This window comes from Chlamydotis macqueenii, chromosome 1 (assembly GCF_036417535.1).
Source record: "Chlamydotis macqueenii isolate bChlMac1 chromosome 1, bChlMac1.mat, whole genome shotgun sequence".
NCBI lineage: Eukaryota > Metazoa > Chordata > Aves > Otidiformes > Otididae > Chlamydotis > Chlamydotis macqueenii.
Window position 1 is genome coordinate 206,444,287 of NC_141556.1, and position 18,946 is coordinate 206,463,232.

An 18,946-nucleotide genomic window follows, 5' to 3' on the forward strand; every position below is an offset into this window, starting at 1 on the left:
TTAAAAAAGGAGAGAATGCCTAATGAAATCTGAATTAGAATCATAACACTTTGCAATCTTGTGCAAAGTAGTATATAAAGTTAATTGGACCCACTGGGTTTTGCAAGCGTACTTGTCTAAGGGGCTGCTGTTTTCTTTAATGAAAACATCATCCTTCATGGTGTCAGGAGAACACATGGGAATCTCTGATCTCACATGCCAGATGTCACATTTTGTTATGCTTTTAAACCTTGAAAGCCATTGTAGTTTTGGAAATCCTTACAAATCAACGATGATGTGCTTTGTTCAGTGGTGGTTCTTCATCTGTTGATACTGAAATGCTGTCAATAATCATAAGCCCTCTGAAAAAATAGTGTCAGAGTGTACACTTATTAATTGAGATTTAAATAATGATTTAAAGTGTCATATGGTGACTTCAAAAGATGAACTGGCTGTCTTGATTTTTGCTTCAGAAAATACTTCAAAATCTTCGAGAGTAGTAAGTGCAGCTTATTTGGAAAATAAAATAATGTAGTTTGCTGTAGCTAGGTTTTTACTGAAAAATGTGAATTGAGCCTTGGGCTCCAAAGTACTCTGGAAGACTTTTGTAGTCAGTTTTACTTTCTACAAACCTACCATATGAAAAATTGCCTCTGATACAAGTTTCAGATTTGGGTGATTTCTTCATTTATCTGTGTTATCCTAGTGGCCTGAAGAACCAGTCATGCATCATGAAGCCATCCTGATACACACAGCAGAGGGACTGCCCTGACCCAACCAGCTTAAACTAGAAGAACAGGAGACAACAGATGGATACAATCAGACAGCAAAATTCAGGGAAACAGTGAGACAGTACTGGGCCAGAATATGCCTGAGCTATGGCGAGGACAGCGGCAGCCTAAGTGCTGTCAGCTTCTGGTTTATTGGGTTTTTAGATATTACAGGAAAGAGGAGTCTTAAGAAGGAATTTGAAGGGAGATAATGAAATAACTCTGCAGATGTTTAGGAGATTTCCTCCCAGGCATGAAGGGCAGTGTGGGAGGAACATGAAGGCATTTGTTTGAATATTTATCACGTGTGGGTGGAGGCTGGTATTGTGGGTTATCAGAGGGAGGTGATGGCATCTCTCTGGTGTATAAGAGTTACAGCGGCAGAAGAGCATGAGGAGATCTTCTGATCAGACAGTCAGTTCCTTGGAGTTTTTTGGCTGTATCCATCATGGCAGTACTCAGCTGTGGTTTTAGCAGGACAAGTTAAAGAGAAGAACGAGTGTGGGAGGAGGGTTCTTCACTTAATTTGATTTTTAGTTTGGAGAGCTTTATCCAAAACCTATTGAAGTCAATGACATGGGCTTGTAACAGGATATCTGGGGCGGGGTTCAGCTCCAGCCAAAGATGTCTGAATGTAGGTGTCTGTGTGTGAGCTAGGGGTCTGAGCTCCAGTTTTCTCAGTGGAGATCTAGGTGTAGATTTGGATGCCTCACACTAGGTGCCTAATGGCACTTCATTTCTTCTAGGCCTTCAGCTGTTCCAGAGGTACACTGATCTCTAAGGTCCTGTTAGTTGAGTCGGTACAGTCTGTAGATGTAGAGAGCAATTCATCACATCCTGATTCTCTCTCTAGGCTCTATTAACTGTTGACTGCATATCTTTTGACTGTATCAGGGACTTAATCAGTACGCTCACACAGAGATGCTTACAGCTGGGTCTTAGTAACAAACTGAATACTGCTCCGAGGATATAAAATCTCATACTGCTGGGTGAAATCTGTTGACTCTGTTGCTGTTGGTAAGAATTTTGTCACAAACTTCATTCAGATTAGGCGTTCGCTTCCTGTGCTCTATGCAGTACTTCATATCCAAGCATTTTGTTCAGTTGGCAAATGGTGATACTTCTTTAATTAAGATTTCCTAGAAGCTCTTGAATTAGCTCCCCTGTCCATCTGTTATTCCACTAATATCCCTCATAATGTCTCACAGTAGCTCCCAAAGAGCCTAGGAAAAAAGCTATACTGTAATACCAGCATCTACAATTGGGTAGTGAGACACAAGATAAGCGTTAAACTTTTCTAAGGGCACCTGCACCCTGCAATAATGCATGGCACTGAGGTCCAAGTCTGACAGAGATGTGGGCAGGTGTCTCCACACATCAGTGTGCAGTTCCTTATGAAAGATAATAACCAGGATCTCAAAAGGAGTAGAGTTGCCTGTGTCCCTGAGGCAGTGTCCCTTCCTTTAGGGACAGCCCCATGTTCCTGCAGCTGGAATTGCCCAGCTCTGGAACTTGGTTCTTGCTGGGATATTTCTGTACCACTGTACTATAGAATGCAAGTGTGCTTTAAATAGAAAATATGTTCACCAACTATTTGTAAGATGCTTTTTAATAATGTGGTCTGCTATTTTTTTGTGATCTATTCTGCTTTGAGAAGCTTTTTTTTTCTGTTTGTGAGATACAAAATTGTGCCAGAATAACTGAGAGAGCTCCTAAGACTGGAAATGAATACGTATAAAAAGAACAACTCATTATTTGAATAAGTTTGCCTGAAGGGAGAATTTCTAAACTTTTAGTAAAATTCCATTCCTTTCCTGCATGTTAATTAAATTAAAACTGGGGGGATAGGAGAACATAGCATGGTGGTGTGATGTATCTGGGGCACAGCTCGAGAAACAAAAAGTCATCTTACCCCCCTTGGCTTTGCTGTCTTTTTATTGAACACTGTGAGATTTCATTTGCAATAATGAACTGCTTTTATGCAAAACTTTTCAGTACTACCAAATGAAAGGAAGAACATGTTGACGGGAAGTGAAAGTTTCATAATTTCTGCAAAAGTCTGTGACTGAATTGCTGCTCTGTTCATCACTGCACTGCTTGATACGGCATCAGGAGGGGGTTTTTTTTGTTCCACTGACTTGGATAAAAGAAAGATCAATCCCTAACTGACCGCCTCCATCAGGGCATCAGAGTCACGTTTCTTTTAGTTATAAATTATCCCTGTACTAAAATGGGATTAAATAGTGCATATTTATGACATCCAACAAAATCTTCCAGGGAGGTCATGTTATCTTTGGAATCAGCCTTTTCAGGCAGTCTTGTGGAGTGGATTAACGCAGTAGCAATATTTCTCTAGCTTTTTCCTCATTTCTCTTTCTCACACTTGGAAGCAATGACTTCTGGCTGTTCTGTGCTGGGCCACATGCAGGCACAGCAGGAGGCTCTTGGCTCCTCTGACTGCATTTGCTGTCCAAACAACTGCTCCTTACTCACTCCAAGGAGGACGCAGTGGGCAGATAGAAATATTTTTCAGGCCAGATGGGGCTAATGGGCCACAAACTGGAGCAATCAGACCAAAATATGTATTTAATTGAAGGTTGTTTCTTGAATTTATGACATGGAATTATGCACCGTGCTTGACTGGTTTGCAGTGACCAGATATAGTTTTGCATTTTTCAAGTCCTGATCATGTCAGTGGTATTCAGTGCCACTCAGACTTTCCAGGAATTGCTTTGTCCCTTCTGAGATCAGACACACATGCCTACTTCAGATAGTCCTCGAGTAGGCTTCCGTGCAGTTATGTTTGTCACATCCACTGTGGTCATTTCTGGAATAGTCTGCTTTGCTAGTTTGCTTTTGTTTGCTTGTGTTTCCCTCCCAAAATGTTGGCTTTACATCTGTATATCCAAATGAAAGTTAGTGCTGCTTGTGCGAAATGCGAGGAATTTCCCTCAGGCCTGTGCTTATGCCCTTCATACCTTTAGGAGTGATTCTCCCAATTTCATCAGCTAGGTTGGATCTGATTAGAGTAACCTATGTGTAAGAGGTATGCCAGGACTGACAGCAAACTTCGATTACTGGTCTTCATTAGCCAGTAAATTTTCCTTCTCTGTTTGCTGTACGCTGATATCCCTAATTTAGATCTTTGTTGAGATATACATCTGAGTGTGGTGGTCTTTTCTCAGAATGTCCCCTGGACCAGATTCATTTCACAGGAATGACCTAATTCTCTGTATTTCCCTTGTTGTTTATTTAAATAAGAGGTGCTCCTTTACCTACTCAGTTAAGTGATAGTGCAATGTTTAGAAGATCCCTTAAAGCAGCTGCTGCTGCTCTCTGCACCAGCAGTGATATAATTTCATTAGTGGAAAATAAACCCTTGCTAAGCAAATAGGGTATAAATTGTTATGTAAAAGGAAACATTTAATGAGAAGATACTTAAAATTCTGTTTATATTGTATGCACATATCCAGTTAAGTTTTTCTTGGCCCCATTGTGCCAAAGAATTTATCTCTCCTAAGTATGGAGTGAATTTGTTTTTCTAGTATTCTCATCATGCTGGTACTAACACATCTGACATGAAAAGCTTTGAGATTCTCCAAGAGAACATTTGTAGAATACTTTAGTAATTTCAGAATACAGAGAGAGAAATAAGAAAAAGCATATTTGGATTGCAGATTGATTAGTTATCAATATCCGTGAGGAATTTGGGTCATTTAAAACATCCACTGCCAGCACTTCCAATGCTTTTTGATGATGGCTGTGGCTCGCCCAGTGTCTTCTCCCTTTCTCTCCAGGTAGGACACCAAGAGCCAAGAAAAGGGCATAGATAAGAATCAGCCTGTTTGCCTCCAGATCCATCAGAAAGAAGGTGCTTATCTGTGTTTAGACACTGCGGAAGAAAGAGCGTAATGCATGAGGCCTCAAGATGTCAGCAATAGCAGAGGTCTGGAAGAGATTTCCTAGAAAGGACCATATTGGCCAAGGACATCCAGACAAGATGTTGTCTTGACTGCTGAGATCCAAAGGGTCAGACCACAAAACTGAAAGAAATGAGATCGGACTGAGATCTTGAGTTATGGCTAAGATCCAGTTCTTGAAAGGAAAGAATCAGATGAGGGTTGGAAGACTTTGTCTGGGAAAAGAGACATTTCCTCTGCCTTTGATTCTCTGGCCGATGTTATAAAGGAGAAGCTTATGCCCTTTCATTAGACATAGAGTCTGCCTAGCTTAGTTGTGTAATAGCACCATTATGTGTGTGCAAAACTAAAAATACCTAAAAGCTTATTTTTGAATTAAAATAAACTCACTCTCTGGCAGTCTCTGAAATACTCAAAATGGGTTGGAAGTGGGACTCAGTCTCCTAAACAATCTTTAAAAACAGGTAGACAAAACTGTTGAAAGAATGAGAGGCATGAGTCAAAGGGGTACAATTCAGTGATTTTCCCCCTCTTCAGATATCCTGTGTGACTGGCATAGAGCACATTCCTCAGGGAATCTACTGGTGTAGATCACATTCCTCCGGGTCTGGACGTGAAGTGGAGTAGATAGATGTAATTTGTTCCTCTTGTGCTCTGCAGAATGGATGTGTGTCACCTCCTCTTGATTCACTTGAGGCCTTTGAAAAGCATTCTGTGAAGCCAGAAACAATAGATTATTTTTTTGAACCTTTGTCCATCTCAGTTGTATCTGATTTTCAAGATATGAACCTCTTAGACAGGCCTAGCCAAACTTCTTTGTCTTCCTGCATATGACCCGTCAAGTTGTTGTTTCCAGTGCAGCACTTTCTTTGCACTCTAATACCAGACACAAAGGGCGGTCATAATTTAGTCATCTCCACTCATTTGATTAAAGAACAGCTGGTCTAATCATGGAATCTACCAAGAGATTTTATATAACAGTTTCTTATACCACCTGTACGTTGGTTTCTCTCTACATAAAGCTTTCCAAGAAAAAGATTTTCACATTCTGCATCCCAAGACTAATAAAAAATGGAAACAAATTCTTTGTAGGATTTTAATTCTGGCTTACTTTTCTTTGCCTCTCTCTGATTTTAGCAGGTTTCTCTAAAGGTGTTTTTTATGCTGTTTCTGCAGACTGTATGTGGATGGACCTTTTGGAAGTCCCTTTGAGGAATCCCTGAACTACGAGGTCAGCCTCTGCGTGGCTGGAGGTATTGGAGTCACACCATTTGCATCAGTACTCAACACACTGCTGTAAGTGAGCTTAAGTCTTTTAAAGCCATTTCCCCAAAATTTACCATAGTAGTGCATGTCAGAAAGACTTTCGGAGTATTTAAAAACTTCTATTAGCATAACATAAGTGAATGATTCCTTGGAGAGAGAGAGAGGACTGGGATGTCCCCTGAAGAGCATAAATCATCTCATACAGCTGTTGTAACCCAAAGAGTTGTGGCAGAGTTGTGCCAGTAATGCACCTAAACTGGGACAGTGTTAGTAGCCTTTATATCCTGACACCAGCCTAGCCTGTGGTTGCTTTAGTCACAGCCTTCAGCTAGACTTCTTCCCCTAGTCCCAGCTTAGATGAAGCTATGGACTGTGATAGTGAGTATTTGAGAGTCAGCAAGGTCTTTCTGCTGGAAATGCAGGGCCAGCTTTCCTGGTCTGTGTGTCTTCTGTAAATGTGTAAGCTTAAAGTTCTAAAGGAAAGAGATCAACTTGGATTCAGATAGCATTCAGATGTTTAACTCTATTTGAAAAGTTTAGATTCTAGGTATGCCTTTTTCTTTACTTTTTTTTTTTCTTGTTTCTCTCTTTTTTTTTTTTTAGTTTAGGTCTATTCAGACCAAACCTTTCATTTCTTGTTTCTCTGTCACATTGGCAACATGGTTCCCACGAAATCTCACGCTGCCTGAAATAGGCTTACTTTTATGATTGCTATTGATTTTTAATTTTTTTTTTTTTTGCTAGAGTATTGGCTAAAAGCTCCAGTCACAGGTTAAGCACCCCTGTTTCATAGGCACTGTGTAAACAGCCAGAAAGCAGCAAACCTTCCCTGAAGTGCTGAAAGGCTAGCTGGCTTTGGAAAGGTTTTACAATGCACAACTGAAGCATTTGTTCTGAGGTAAACAGGCCAATGGCCAGCTCTAACTCCAAAGTGAAGTTAAAGCCTAGAATTTAGATACTGTGCACATTACATTTTTCTGTTCTGGATCTGGGCAGGACCTGACAGTGCTGACCGCTTCTGAGAATTATCAGCCCAACTTGTCTCGTAGCGCTGCAGCCCTCAAAGATCATCTTGGGCTCTCTTATTTTCTTTTCCTGAGAGTGTATTGATCATCCTCTCAAAAAGCAGGTACATTTTTGCTGAAAGCCTGGGGCCCAGGTGGATAAGATGACCATTTTCCTCGTGATGGATTATCCTTGACAACGCATAGCAAAAATGTCACAGATGGTAATGAGGGGCCAAGGGCAGGTAATGAGATGTTTGCCTCTACCAGTTTTTTATTAGAGGCTGTAGGAACTTGCACAGACATTGCCATAGAAGGTTAGTGTCTAAAAACTTCTGCAATGTTCGTTTATCTGGATAAAGCCATAAATGGGCTTCCAAGCAGCCAATCTCACAACCTGCCTTTGTAGCCAGACTTCTCCTTGCACACTGTAACATTGTACAGGGGAATCATTCTGTGATTCTGGGAAAAAGTAACAGTCTAAGCCTGCTTTCCTTCTTAGTATTGAAACATCAACAAAGCACTGGTTTAGTGGATGATCTGCCTGTTGTCTTTGCCCTGGCTTAGGACCAGAAATTGGCAGGTGTGAACATGCAAACTGCCTTATGATGGCAGTGCTGCAGAGCAGCGGGACCAGTCCTGCTGTGTCAAGGACATGCAGGTCTAGGGGAGATGAGAAGCCTGTCAAGATAATCATTTGTTTCCTGCTCAGTTTTGTTCCTGTTGTATGTACACAATTTAATTCCTGCTCCTGCCCTTTCCTCCACTTAATTGTTGAACCCTATGCTCTACTGTTAAGAATATGTAACTTACGCTAAGGAAAGCTTTCATATCATAGAATAGTTTGGGTCAGAAGGGACCTTTAAAGGCCATCTAGTCCAACCCCCTGCAAGCAGCAGGGACGTCTCCAACCACATCAGGTTGCTCAGAGCCCCTTCCAACCTGGCCCTGAATGTTTCCAGGATTGGGGCATGCACCACCTCTCTGGGCAACCTCTGCCGGTGTTCCACCACCCTCAGTGTAAAAAGTTTTTTCCTTATGTCTAGTTTAAATCTACCCTTTTTTAGTTTAAAACCATAATGACTGTTATTATGAGCAGTGATAACATATAAACACACAAGAAGTGTTATATACATGTGGATTTGATTCTAATGAGGGATTGCACCTTTATTACATAATATATCCTGCTGGAGATAGACCCAAGCATATGTGTCTGAGGTGCTGTTCTTGACTTGTTTCATGAAGTCTCACAGTCCAGCTGCGATGTTTCATCACCTAAAGTGGTGTTTTGTTACTGAGCTGTTACTGAGCTACAGCAGTTCAGTACAAAATGCCTTGCATTTTTCTCTTCTTTTATTCTTTTCTGCGATGAAAGGCACTTATTTTCCTTGCTACTGTTTACAGTTATCTTGTCACATCTCATGACCCTTCCTAAGGGCTTGTCTTAGTATAGGCAGTCAGAAAAAAATAGAGGAAATCCTGCTCTGCAGGTCAACAGTTTACAAATAAAGAAGCTGAAATCAGGACTTGAAAGATGCTTCTCCAGTTTTAAAGCAGTTTTTTTTTTCTCTCTGTGGAGAGTTCACATGAAAGGTGAGTTCTCGGCCCCGGCATGCTGCTGAGAATGTCTCCATTCTTGCTCCTCAGGCTTGCAGTGGAGGTTAGAGGTATGGAGAGGTAGGACAGTGATTGGAGTCATCACTTAGGTAGATCTGTTAGTACAGTACCCTTGATGGATATGCCAGCAACTCTGGACTTTGAAATAATGTGCAATGGATAACGTGAGATGTATCATGAAACTTTTCAACTGGGGTTGGCTCCTGGGACTAGTGTCTGCAGTTGACAGGCTATGACTTTCTCTATCTGAAAATTATTTTAGGAGAAAAAGAAGGAAACAATCTGTGCACTGGCTAAGATCAGAGCAGCAGAAAACAGCACGGGCTAACTGAGAAGAAACTTCCCAGATATTTGTGCTTTGTTTGAACTCATTAATCATCAGGATTTTTTTCACTTCTGTTTTCTTTCCCAGTTCATTCCAGTCCTTCCTTTGTGCTATATTTGCCTTTTATTTGCATTAGAAAGCTGACACAAGAGTCCTGTTTTTCTAAATGCAACGCCAGAATCTGCCCATGACTTCACTTTCCCCACCAGCATTTTCTGAGGACTGTAATATATCACACAGTTCCCTAACACGATGGAGCTCTGATTTGATTTGGTCTTTGTGATTTTGCTAGAGTATTAATTGTAATCAACCCAAGCCTTTCACATATAAAGGCAGAATTAAGTCCTGACATTATTGCATTTGTCAATATTTTCCTCTTGTGGGTCGCTTTATAAACCTAATAAGGAATTGACATAATCCACTTGAACTTAGAATGTCTGCTTTGCTTTGAAATAAGAGTTTGATGATGATGCATGAATCCATATTTGCTGCCCAAATCATCTGTATAGCTGACAATTTCCTAATGCGGAAACAGTATCTGTGAAGGATGTTTGCTCTGAGCTGGAGATTTAATATTCTGAGGATCATCATAATAGGCTGCCCTGGTCACTTCACTGTCTGCTGTGTCATAGGATGAAGAACAACTTAGCAGTTAGCTTCTAGTAGAAAGTCACGTTTCCACTAATGAATATAAAGCATCTTAATTCATGTGTCCTTTTAAAATGATTATTTTTAATTACTTAAACATTTTATTTTCAAGTGATGGCTGGAAATGCTACAAGCTCAGAAGACTCTACTTCATTTGGGTGTGCAGGGACGTTGAATCTTTCCGCTGGTTTGCAGATCTGCTCTGTATGTTGCATAACAAGGTAATGGGTGTTGCTTGGAGGGATACTGACAACTTAATAAATGCAGGCTTTGTCCACATCACATAACTGGTACGCCATAAAGAAAGGCAGCCTTGCTTAAAAGAAGCAAGCTCCAGCAGTACTTCTGCTTGGGCTACCTGACCCAGACTCCATTTATTTTTGGAGCTGCACAACTGTTTGAGTATCTGTCACCAGTATTTCATGGCACAGTGTAACCTAGTACCAGTAATCTAGACATTTATCCATGAGATTTGTGAGATGGAAGAAGAACGTGCAGGCTGGGGAGTCTGAGTAGCCTTTAACCATTTGACTAGTAGACAGGTTGAGAAGGGAGGGATATTTACAATTTCAGGTAGATTTTAAGAGCAGTGTATCTTCCTAAAATAATATTTTGTACACAGCATGATGTGCAGCATTCTGGAGTGCGTGAAGGGATGCTACACAAGTGTATCTTCTTCATTAAAAAGCGTACTTCATTGATGCTGAAACCCAAGTCTCTCTGGATAGTAGGCACAAGTGACTTTATGCTTACGTTAAGAGAAGCGATGTTTTTTTCACTAGCTGTTTTTATCATCCTCCCAGCTTTGGCAGGAGAATCGACCAGACTATATAAACATCCAGCTGTACCTCAGTCAAACAGATGGAATACAGGTATGTGGCTAAATGCTGTTTGTAAACTGAACTAGACCTTGGGCTAGCAAACAATGCAAACTGTCAGTCAAAGGCAAAAGGGAATGAGTGCAGATGGTAAAAACAGGAAATGAGGCCATAAACTCAAGTGATTGATTCATTACTAGGGCAAGAGAGCAAGTCCATCCTCATAGCATTAAGAGAACGTACTCTAAGGCTACTGCCTTAACTTGATGATGTGTGGGCAGAAATCTATATCTTCCTTTTCTGGGAAAGAGGTCCTTCCAGGCCAGGCCACGAACCAGACAGTTGGCCATGTTTTATGGGAAATCTGCATCATTTCTGGGCTAAGAATCAAAACAGAATAGTTCTAGGAGCTTGCAAGCACAAACCTTATTTTCAAATAAATATTTTGAGATAAACTAGCTATTTTTAAAAGCTTTTGATTTCTTTGCCTCAAATACAGACAAAAGTTACAAATCTCTTGATGTGTAACTGGAAATTGTGCTGAACTGTCCATTGTCATGTTACCAACCCCAGAGCTGCGCTAATTCCTCACATCTTGGCATCTCCCGTCGCTATTTGCGCTTATGATCTTCGTTTAACGTTATTTAGCACATGAGCCTAGGCCTGATTCTTTACCCTGCTGTGTCTGGAAGCTTTCCATTGACTGCAGCAGACACAGAACCAAGCCTAACAATTACTTTAAAACATGAAATATAGTGAGAAACCATGCCCAGAGGATTTTGATCTGCCTGGTATTAGGTGGAGACAGCATGACATTCACAGCTCTGCTAGGAACACTATCCAGTAGTCTAAATAACGTGATAGCTGCAGTAGTTACGAACAGTCCTCCACAGATTTAGTGCCTAGATGATGTAAGTCAACTGGAATGAGGTACTTGAAAATACCTAATTGATGAACCTAGTATGCAATTATTAGGTTAAAATTAAAATCTGAAGCAGGACTTGAGTGCAATGACAGAGCAAGATCGTAATAATAGACAATGCAAAACAAGTTTTTATCAAGCAGCTACTGAATTTATTTGTAGGCTTTGTTTTAAGTCTTTCTTTAAAGTCACTTTTCTTTTGTGGCTGTTGAACAAAACTGGCATAACCTACAGTGCTGCTCGTGATTTCTCAAGAGGGAGTTAAACTCAACTCTCCATTGCCATGCAGCCTCTCTGACTGAGAGTCCAGAGTGCTATCTGCTGCCAAAATTAGGGCAGTGTTGCCTTGTGCTCCCTTTGCTCAGAATTAGCATGCCTGTGCGACAACAAGGAGCCAAGCCCATCCTTCAGCAAATGCCTCTTGAATATTAAAAGGCCAAGGGAGGATGAGTTAGCCAAGGCTCTGTGCTCGCACTGGTACGAGCGATGTTTCAGGTCATTCAGCAGTGGAGCAAATCTGGTAGCCTAGATAAGATGTAACTTCCCTCCGCCTTTCTATCACATTAGGACAGAAAACCAAAGGAAAGGAATGCCCTGCAATGGAAGGGTCTTTGACCTTATTAAAATGCCGGTGAGTTAGCACTGCTGGAATGAGTTGGGATCCATCTGGGCAGCAGTTTTAGCTGCTTCCTGCTGTTGCGGCAGCTCAAAACAGCTGGCAAACTACCTTCAGGGAGAAATGTAAGATTTCCCTTGTTCCTTTTTCAGACCCAGTCATCTTAATAGTTACTTGTACAAAGTTAAAAAAAATACTTCAGACAGAAATACGATTTTTGCATCAGCGGTGTTTCTTCCAGCTTAGCATTAAAAGCCAATGAGGGAATGAATAATAGGAGCGTGGTTATTGTTTTATGGCTTACATAAATTGGTTTAAAAGTAATGGGGAGATTAATGAGCAGCTGCATGAAGAACAATGTATGATGAACACCAAGGAGAGCCATTGAACAGGCGGTGAGCAGAGAGGTATTGGTGCATGAAATGGCTGCAGTTTTAATCACAACTGGCTGATACTTGTGCTCAGGTTTTGCACCTCAGCAACATGGTAAGTCAGCCTGTGTCAGAAATGGGAGCCCTGGGTGATATGAGGCAATTTGCAAAACAGGCAGAATGGAATTTTTTGTTTCTTGCAGAAGATAATTGGTGAAAAATACCAAGCTTTAAACTCAAGGCTTTTGATTGGACGACCCCGGTGGAAACTCCTTTTTGATGAAATAGCGAAGTGTAACAGGCGGTAAGTACCAGTCCGCTTGAAGGATGCCACAATTTAAAGGGTGGGTATATTATTAGTTTCCAGCTATGTTTGTAGGAAAATACTTTTGAGTTTTATCTCAGACTGTAATGTTTAAGCTACTGATGTTGAAATTAGCTAATATTTTGTTGTGAGAGATAGCCTGTACAAACCAAAACATTTATTTTTTTTTACACTCAGAACAGTTCATTTTTTCATGCAGCTGGGATGTTCAGTGGCCCAGAAAATAAAAGTAATAGATTTCCATCTCGCTGCACAGAGATTACATATGGTTTTGTCCGTGGCAATATCTTGCTTGCAACATATGCTGGTTTTATATATAAAGTTGCATTTTTTAAAATGTTTGACTTATGCAGTTTTTGTGATTTATAGTGCTGGTGTACAAACAGAATACACAAGGAAGAACCTAACTGTCCTATATTGTTTTTATTCAGAGGATATATTGTCTTTGGAAATTCCTGGCACTTTTTTATTCTTTGTTAAGACCTGGCAATGCCTTTTTACTGTGCTCGACAAAGATATTAGAGTCTGAAACAAGACAGCTGTAAACCAGAGAAGACATGCAATTAGACTATGGAATGTCTTTGTCCAGATCGAGCTTTGCTGGTTGAGTGTTTTACACTCCATTGGCAGTTTTCTGCCTCAAAAGCTGATCTGGTAGAAAGTATTGTGCAAGTCTTCCCTAATTAATTTCTGGTATAGTCAGTGGGGTGGGAGCAAACCACTGTTGATAGTAAGCCGGGTGTACCAGGTTGAGCGGTGCTCTCATGATCCCCTTGACCTGCAGAACTTTCCTTCAAGAACATTTTGTCCTCTCTTGCACTTGCAAAGTGAACATCTGCCCATGGTTTATTGTCTCTCCTCTTCTGAGGCTGGATATGACTAAAGGTCGCTGAGCCCTGGCTCTGGAGAAGTATTGAGTGCCAAGGTCTATCGCAGTTGGCAGTGTAAGCTGCCGACAATATGTCTCTTGGATTCTGGTCCTAGATGATGTTGCAGACAGGGTCCCTTGCTGGGATGCCTCAAAGGCTGCTACAGAGGGACATCTCTAGTAGGATTCTCATACTGTGCAAACAAGTGTCACTTAGAGAAGGGGTTTGTAGTAAAGAACCATGGGAAAGAAAGGGAAATAGAGACTGGAGAAGCAAGTTAACTCTCTGGCTCAGAGTCTTCTGCATAGGGGAGTGTTGACCTTTTATGCTTCATTCTAATGTCTTTTTTGTTTAAATGTGTGAATGCAGTTTAAAAAGATAAGAATGATGAAGTTTCTGCCACTTCCTTCCAAAGCTTTAAGTGCACGTAATACAGACGAAGATATTAGTGGTAGTCATACTTGCTTTTTTTTTTCCATCGCGTTACTCCTTAAGTAGACTTCAAGTACCATTTCCTCTGCATTTGCACATCAGGTCTTTAAATTGTGCTACCATTTCCAAGCAGAATGTCTTTCAGTACCTAAATAATGTTCTGACTCTCATGATTATCCTGCAGTTGCTAAGATGTAGGCTTCTTCACCCTTTGTCACTCCTTTGTCAGGGTTTACAGATACAGATGTGTATCTGTAGATATAGTTGCATGTAGCATAGAATCATAGAATGGTTTGGGTTGGAACACGATAGACAGCAGCGCGACCTGTAACTCAGCTATCCCACATAAACTTACCTGTTGTAGGTAAATATTCCCCCTGTTTCCCTGGACAAGGTGGGAACTTCTGTTTTTCTGTATAGCCTAAGTCTTCCCCTTTCCTGGTCTCCATCTAACACTATTTCAGTTCTTGTTTCTCAGTAACTTTCCATCTAAATGACCCTACTTCAATACAGAGACACACAAGAAAAAAAAAAAACAACAGGGCAACCAAGTTGTTTCCAACATCTGGTGCCAGTGTTCAGACTTTCACATGTATTTGCGATCATCCCCTTGGGCTTGTTTATGGGCAGCCAAGATATTTTCCACTTTTTTATCTTGTGTTTTTAGTAAAAGCTGTGCATAAATAAACACGCAGCTGGCAAGCCTCTCATCGGTTTAACCATCTGATTGGTTTGTGGTTTCTGAATTGTTGCTGTTGTTGTTGTTGCTGTTTGGGTCTTAAATAAGAAAAATGCATTTGTAAGTGTCTGAGCTTTGCCAGACCTTCAGAGCATGACATGGGACAACCCAGCATCACGTTCCTGAGTCTTTCTTCTGGAGTAAGAAGAGCAGACGCATGCCATCTACTGCTGATATTGCACATGACACCCGCAGTCCCAAGCATGTGGTTGGGACAGTTTACATAATAAATTATTGGTCTTGTTTTCCATGCTCCCTTTTTGGAGATGGAGCAGCAGCCTTGTTTCTGTTCAGTTCTTTCCCGGATGAAAAGCTTATACCATGCCTTGGCTGCCACGCTTTCTCAAATTTTACTTAGTTCAAGTGGACGTGTGCTTTTTTCCAGATGGAGACTGACCTGGAAAAAGACGTGAATATCTGTAGTAGAAAAAGGCATGGAGCACCATGATAAATTTCTCATGCACTGTAAAGGAGAAACCTCTCTCTCTAAGAATGAATGTGGGATTTAAAACTGCAACATTTCAAGTCCTGACTCTGTCCTCTTTAGGTAGCAGAGTATTTCACCTCTCCCTCACCTCCTGCTGTTCATAAAATGGATGTAAGAATACGTGCTGACCTACTCCTCCCATAGAAACACTGAGGAGTTATTTTCTTAGTGCTTTGAATGAGTAAAATCCTATATTAATGTTTATAGTTATTACAAAGAATGGCCTATAACACCGTTACCCTAATTGTAAACATGGTAGTAGTATTTAAAAGATTTTCAGACATTATGCTCCAGGAATACCTAGCTGCTTGTTTTCATCTGAGGAAAAAGGTGAGCCATTGACCCAAAGAAGTGATACACAGTTGAAGTCCAGGGTAGCAGTGTGCTGCTTTTAGCCGCCTGCCTGCTCGTGCCACGGCAACCAGGCAGGAGCCAGGCGAGGCAGGGAGGAAGGTGTCTGCAAGTAGGGAAGTGCGGGGCATAGGTGAGGGAGGACATGGGGCATGAAGTGTGGGGGATCAGTGGTACCTGGAGGGATGTCCAGAGTAGATGCTGGTGGTGGATATTGCACAGTACTGCATGGGGCAGTGGCTCAGCTGGGATTCAGGAGACCTCAGTCAGCCATGGGTCTCATGTGTGATCTTAGCAAAACATTTAACCTTTCTGTGATTCTGTTTACTAGCTTAAAATTCTGTGTACCTTGGAAGGATGTTGCTGGGATGGGAATACATTAGCAGTATGTGCTGCTTAGATATATCTGTGCTTCAGGGGCGATATATATGTAATGAAAGGGAGAGAGACAAATGAACTCTTTGGGTTTTATTTATCAGTTGTCTGTACTAATTAGTCTAATGAAAAAAACCAACAATATTAATTCTCTCAATAAAATGCACAGTAGAAGACAGATTCCTGCTGGCAGCTCATGCACCCTTTTTCTCCACTGTGCACAGATTAGAGGATGTTCAGAGTCTGCAAGTGTGGAGGAATCTCATTGGAGAGCAACGAGCGATAGTGTTCACATTATTTCTGCAAATCCAGGCACCAACACAACACCCCTTGCCATTAAAAGGAGTACTGCCAGGGCAGGAACGTTTAATAGATATACATAAGAGTGAGAAGAGTACAAGTTACAAGTATTTTCCATAGATTGTTATGAGAGATGGTGTAACTGAAGGCAATTAAAGTCAGCATTGTAAGGTGCCTGCACAAGGGCACCATTGCACTTACCCGTGTAACTTTGAGATGCTTTTAAATGTTTGAGTCCTCAGATGTGCCGTGCCAGTGTTACTGTGCACTGGTACAGCATTGACTGTGTTGCTGTTCAAGCTGCTGCCTAACGTCGGGCAAATACACTTGACAGTATGCATCAAAGATTTCTTCTTATACGTGTTAGTTGCCTTCTCTCACCAAACAGGCAGCTTAAAACTGTGTGCTTGATTATCCTGCACGTGCTAAGATATTTTATATTAAATAGTTACTGGATAAAGTACTGAAGCAGTGCCGGAGGCAGGGACCAGAACTCAAGTCTCCAGCCTCTTGGTGAGTGCTGTAGATCAAAAGAGTTAGAGACCTGTCCCTTCTTGCGTACTCTCTCTCCATCCCAGTAAACTTTTAAGATCTTTCTCTGTAGTGGCACAATTTCAGCAGGAAGATGAAGAAATATTTTTTTTCTTTATATAGAGGAGACTGCGCTGCATCCTCTTTCCCTGCTCCTTCCTTTCCCTTCACCTCATCTCTCAAAAAAAGGGAGATGATGACTATCATCATGAGTGCCATGATGTGCCATCATGAGTGCCTCAGTGCCGCTGTTGTGGATGTGCCCTGTTCTGATGCTGGCTTCAGTTCTGAGCCCTTCGGTGCTGTCTCCTTAAAATCTGTGCATAGTTGGCCTATGTATTCGGTGAGGCCAGAATCCATTTCTATTGTTAGAAGTTACTGCTTCTTTGCAATGTCATAACTTTTTTTTTTTTTTAACAGGAAGACCATTGGAGTTTTCTGTTGTGGACCAAACAAAATCTCTAAGATACTTCATAAACTAAGCAACAGCAGCAACTCTTATGGGACAAGGTTTGAGTATAATAAAGAATCCTTCAGCTGAAAGTCTGCTGGACTAGCAAGACTCTCCGGAAGATAAAAGTGCAATTTTTTGTTTGTACAACTTAGAAGTTCATCCGTGGTTTAAACAGACAGAAATGTACCAAAGAATAGCACAGATTTTCTTATTTATGATTATTTAAGACTTTGGGAAATTATGGATGCAGCAGTATACCAACAAATAGTATGTGCTTACGCTCAAAGCCAAATGTGCTCACACAATATGTGTGGCAGTGGTGATTCTTTGGGATTGTTTCTGTTAATTAATAAGTACAGAAGCTGGGGAGAGACACGGTTGCTTTAAAAGCTGACGGAAGAAGAATCTGTGGAATGTTTGAACTTCTTCCATTTCAGTCCTCTGAAGCTGGATCAGTAAACCAAACCCCAAGTTAATCCAAGTGACAAAACATAGTGTATTAAAAAGACCTGTTGCTTTTCTTGGTATACAAATCTCATGGCTTTGGGGTGGAAACACTCCATATTAAAGATTTTATACATTGCAGAACTGGGATTCTCTATTTAAAATACAGAGTGTTACTCTCACTGGTCTACTTCTGTAATGGATGTGAATATTCTCACCCTGAATGGATGAGAGGGTGGAATGTGGGGAAGGGTGTAAGTTAAACTGGAAAAGTGAGCACATCTGTGTGGCACCTGTGGGCAGATTCTGCTGTGATGTAAATCGCAGCCTTTTGACAAGCAAACAGCTGTACTTGGAGAACTCTCTGTCTTGCACCGATTCAGCATTCAGTGAGTTTGCAAAATAAGTATGATTTATGCAGCCAGAAACATAGAGCAAGAAAAGTGATTAACGGGAGCAGACAGGTTATGATGTTTTATTATACCATGCGCTCAGCGTGGAAGTTGCACTCACTCTGCACTCACATGCCCTGAATGTCAAATACTTCAAGCACTCGGATGTTCTTACTGATTATTTTACAATGCAGCAGGTTGAAGTCCAGTTTTAGAGGTTCCAGAGTATGTTTGGTTGACTGTGATGCTTTGAGTACCACCCCTGCAGTCACACTTGTTTGCACTGATGTCACTGAAGGCAGGGTCAGGCTGGATCTAAGAACGAAACCCTCATTGCTGTGGCTCTTTGTGTTGTGTGCAGATAGAAATCTTGCAGGAGCTGCAGTACGGTTTCAGTATCTTCCAAAGAGGAGGGTCTGAAACATCCAGCCTGGAAACAGGATAAAAACAGGGAGTTTATGACCTTTTGAAGAAGGGATAGGCTACTCAGGAGGACTACAAGGATGTCATGAGACATCCTCTCCTTTATGCAGAGAGAAACTGTTGTTGGATGACAACAACCCCATGCAATGCTACAGGCTTGGGGAAAAGTGGCTGGAAAGCTGCCCAGCAGAAAAGGACCTGGGGGTGCTGATTGACAGCTGACTGAACATGAGCCAGCAGTGTGCCCAGGTGGCCAGGAAGGCAAACATTATCCTGGCTTGTGTCAGGAATAGTGTGACCAGCAGGAGCAGGGAAGTGATCATCCCCCTGTACTCAGCACTGGTGAGGCTGCACCTCGAATACTGTGTTCAGTTTTGGACCCCTCATTACAAAAAAGACATTGAGGTGCTGGAGTGCCTCCAGACAAAGGCAGTGAAGCTGGTTAAGCGTCTGGAGCACAGTTCGTGTGAGGAGTGTCTGAGGGAACTGGGGTTGTTTAGCCTGGAGAAGAGGAGGCTGAGGGGAGGCCTTATCACTCTTGATGACTACCTGCAAGGAGGTTGTAGTG

The 18,946-nt window shown here is 41.5% G+C and overlaps 1 protein-coding gene across 2 annotated transcripts in view; it reads left to right on the forward strand.

Annotated features, from left to right (window-relative positions):
• The window catches only part of NOX4 (NADPH oxidase 4), a 103,965-nt gene extending 86,115 nt beyond the window's left edge, over positions 1-17,850 (forward strand). For both annotated transcript variants that reach the window (XM_086742833.1, XM_086742841.1), the window contains exons 14-18: positions 5,846-5,965; positions 9,642-9,750; positions 10,333-10,401; positions 12,460-12,560; positions 17,086-17,850. In XM_086742833.1, coding sequence (XP_086598959.1) covers positions 5,846-5,965; positions 9,642-9,750; positions 10,333-10,401; positions 12,460-12,560; positions 17,086-17,206 — 520 coding nt within the window. In that variant the 3' untranslated portion in view covers positions 17,207-17,850. The remainder of the gene's footprint in view (positions 1-5,845; positions 5,966-9,641; positions 9,751-10,332; positions 10,402-12,459; positions 12,561-17,085) is intronic.
• Positions 17,851-18,946: the final 1,096 nt, after the last annotated feature.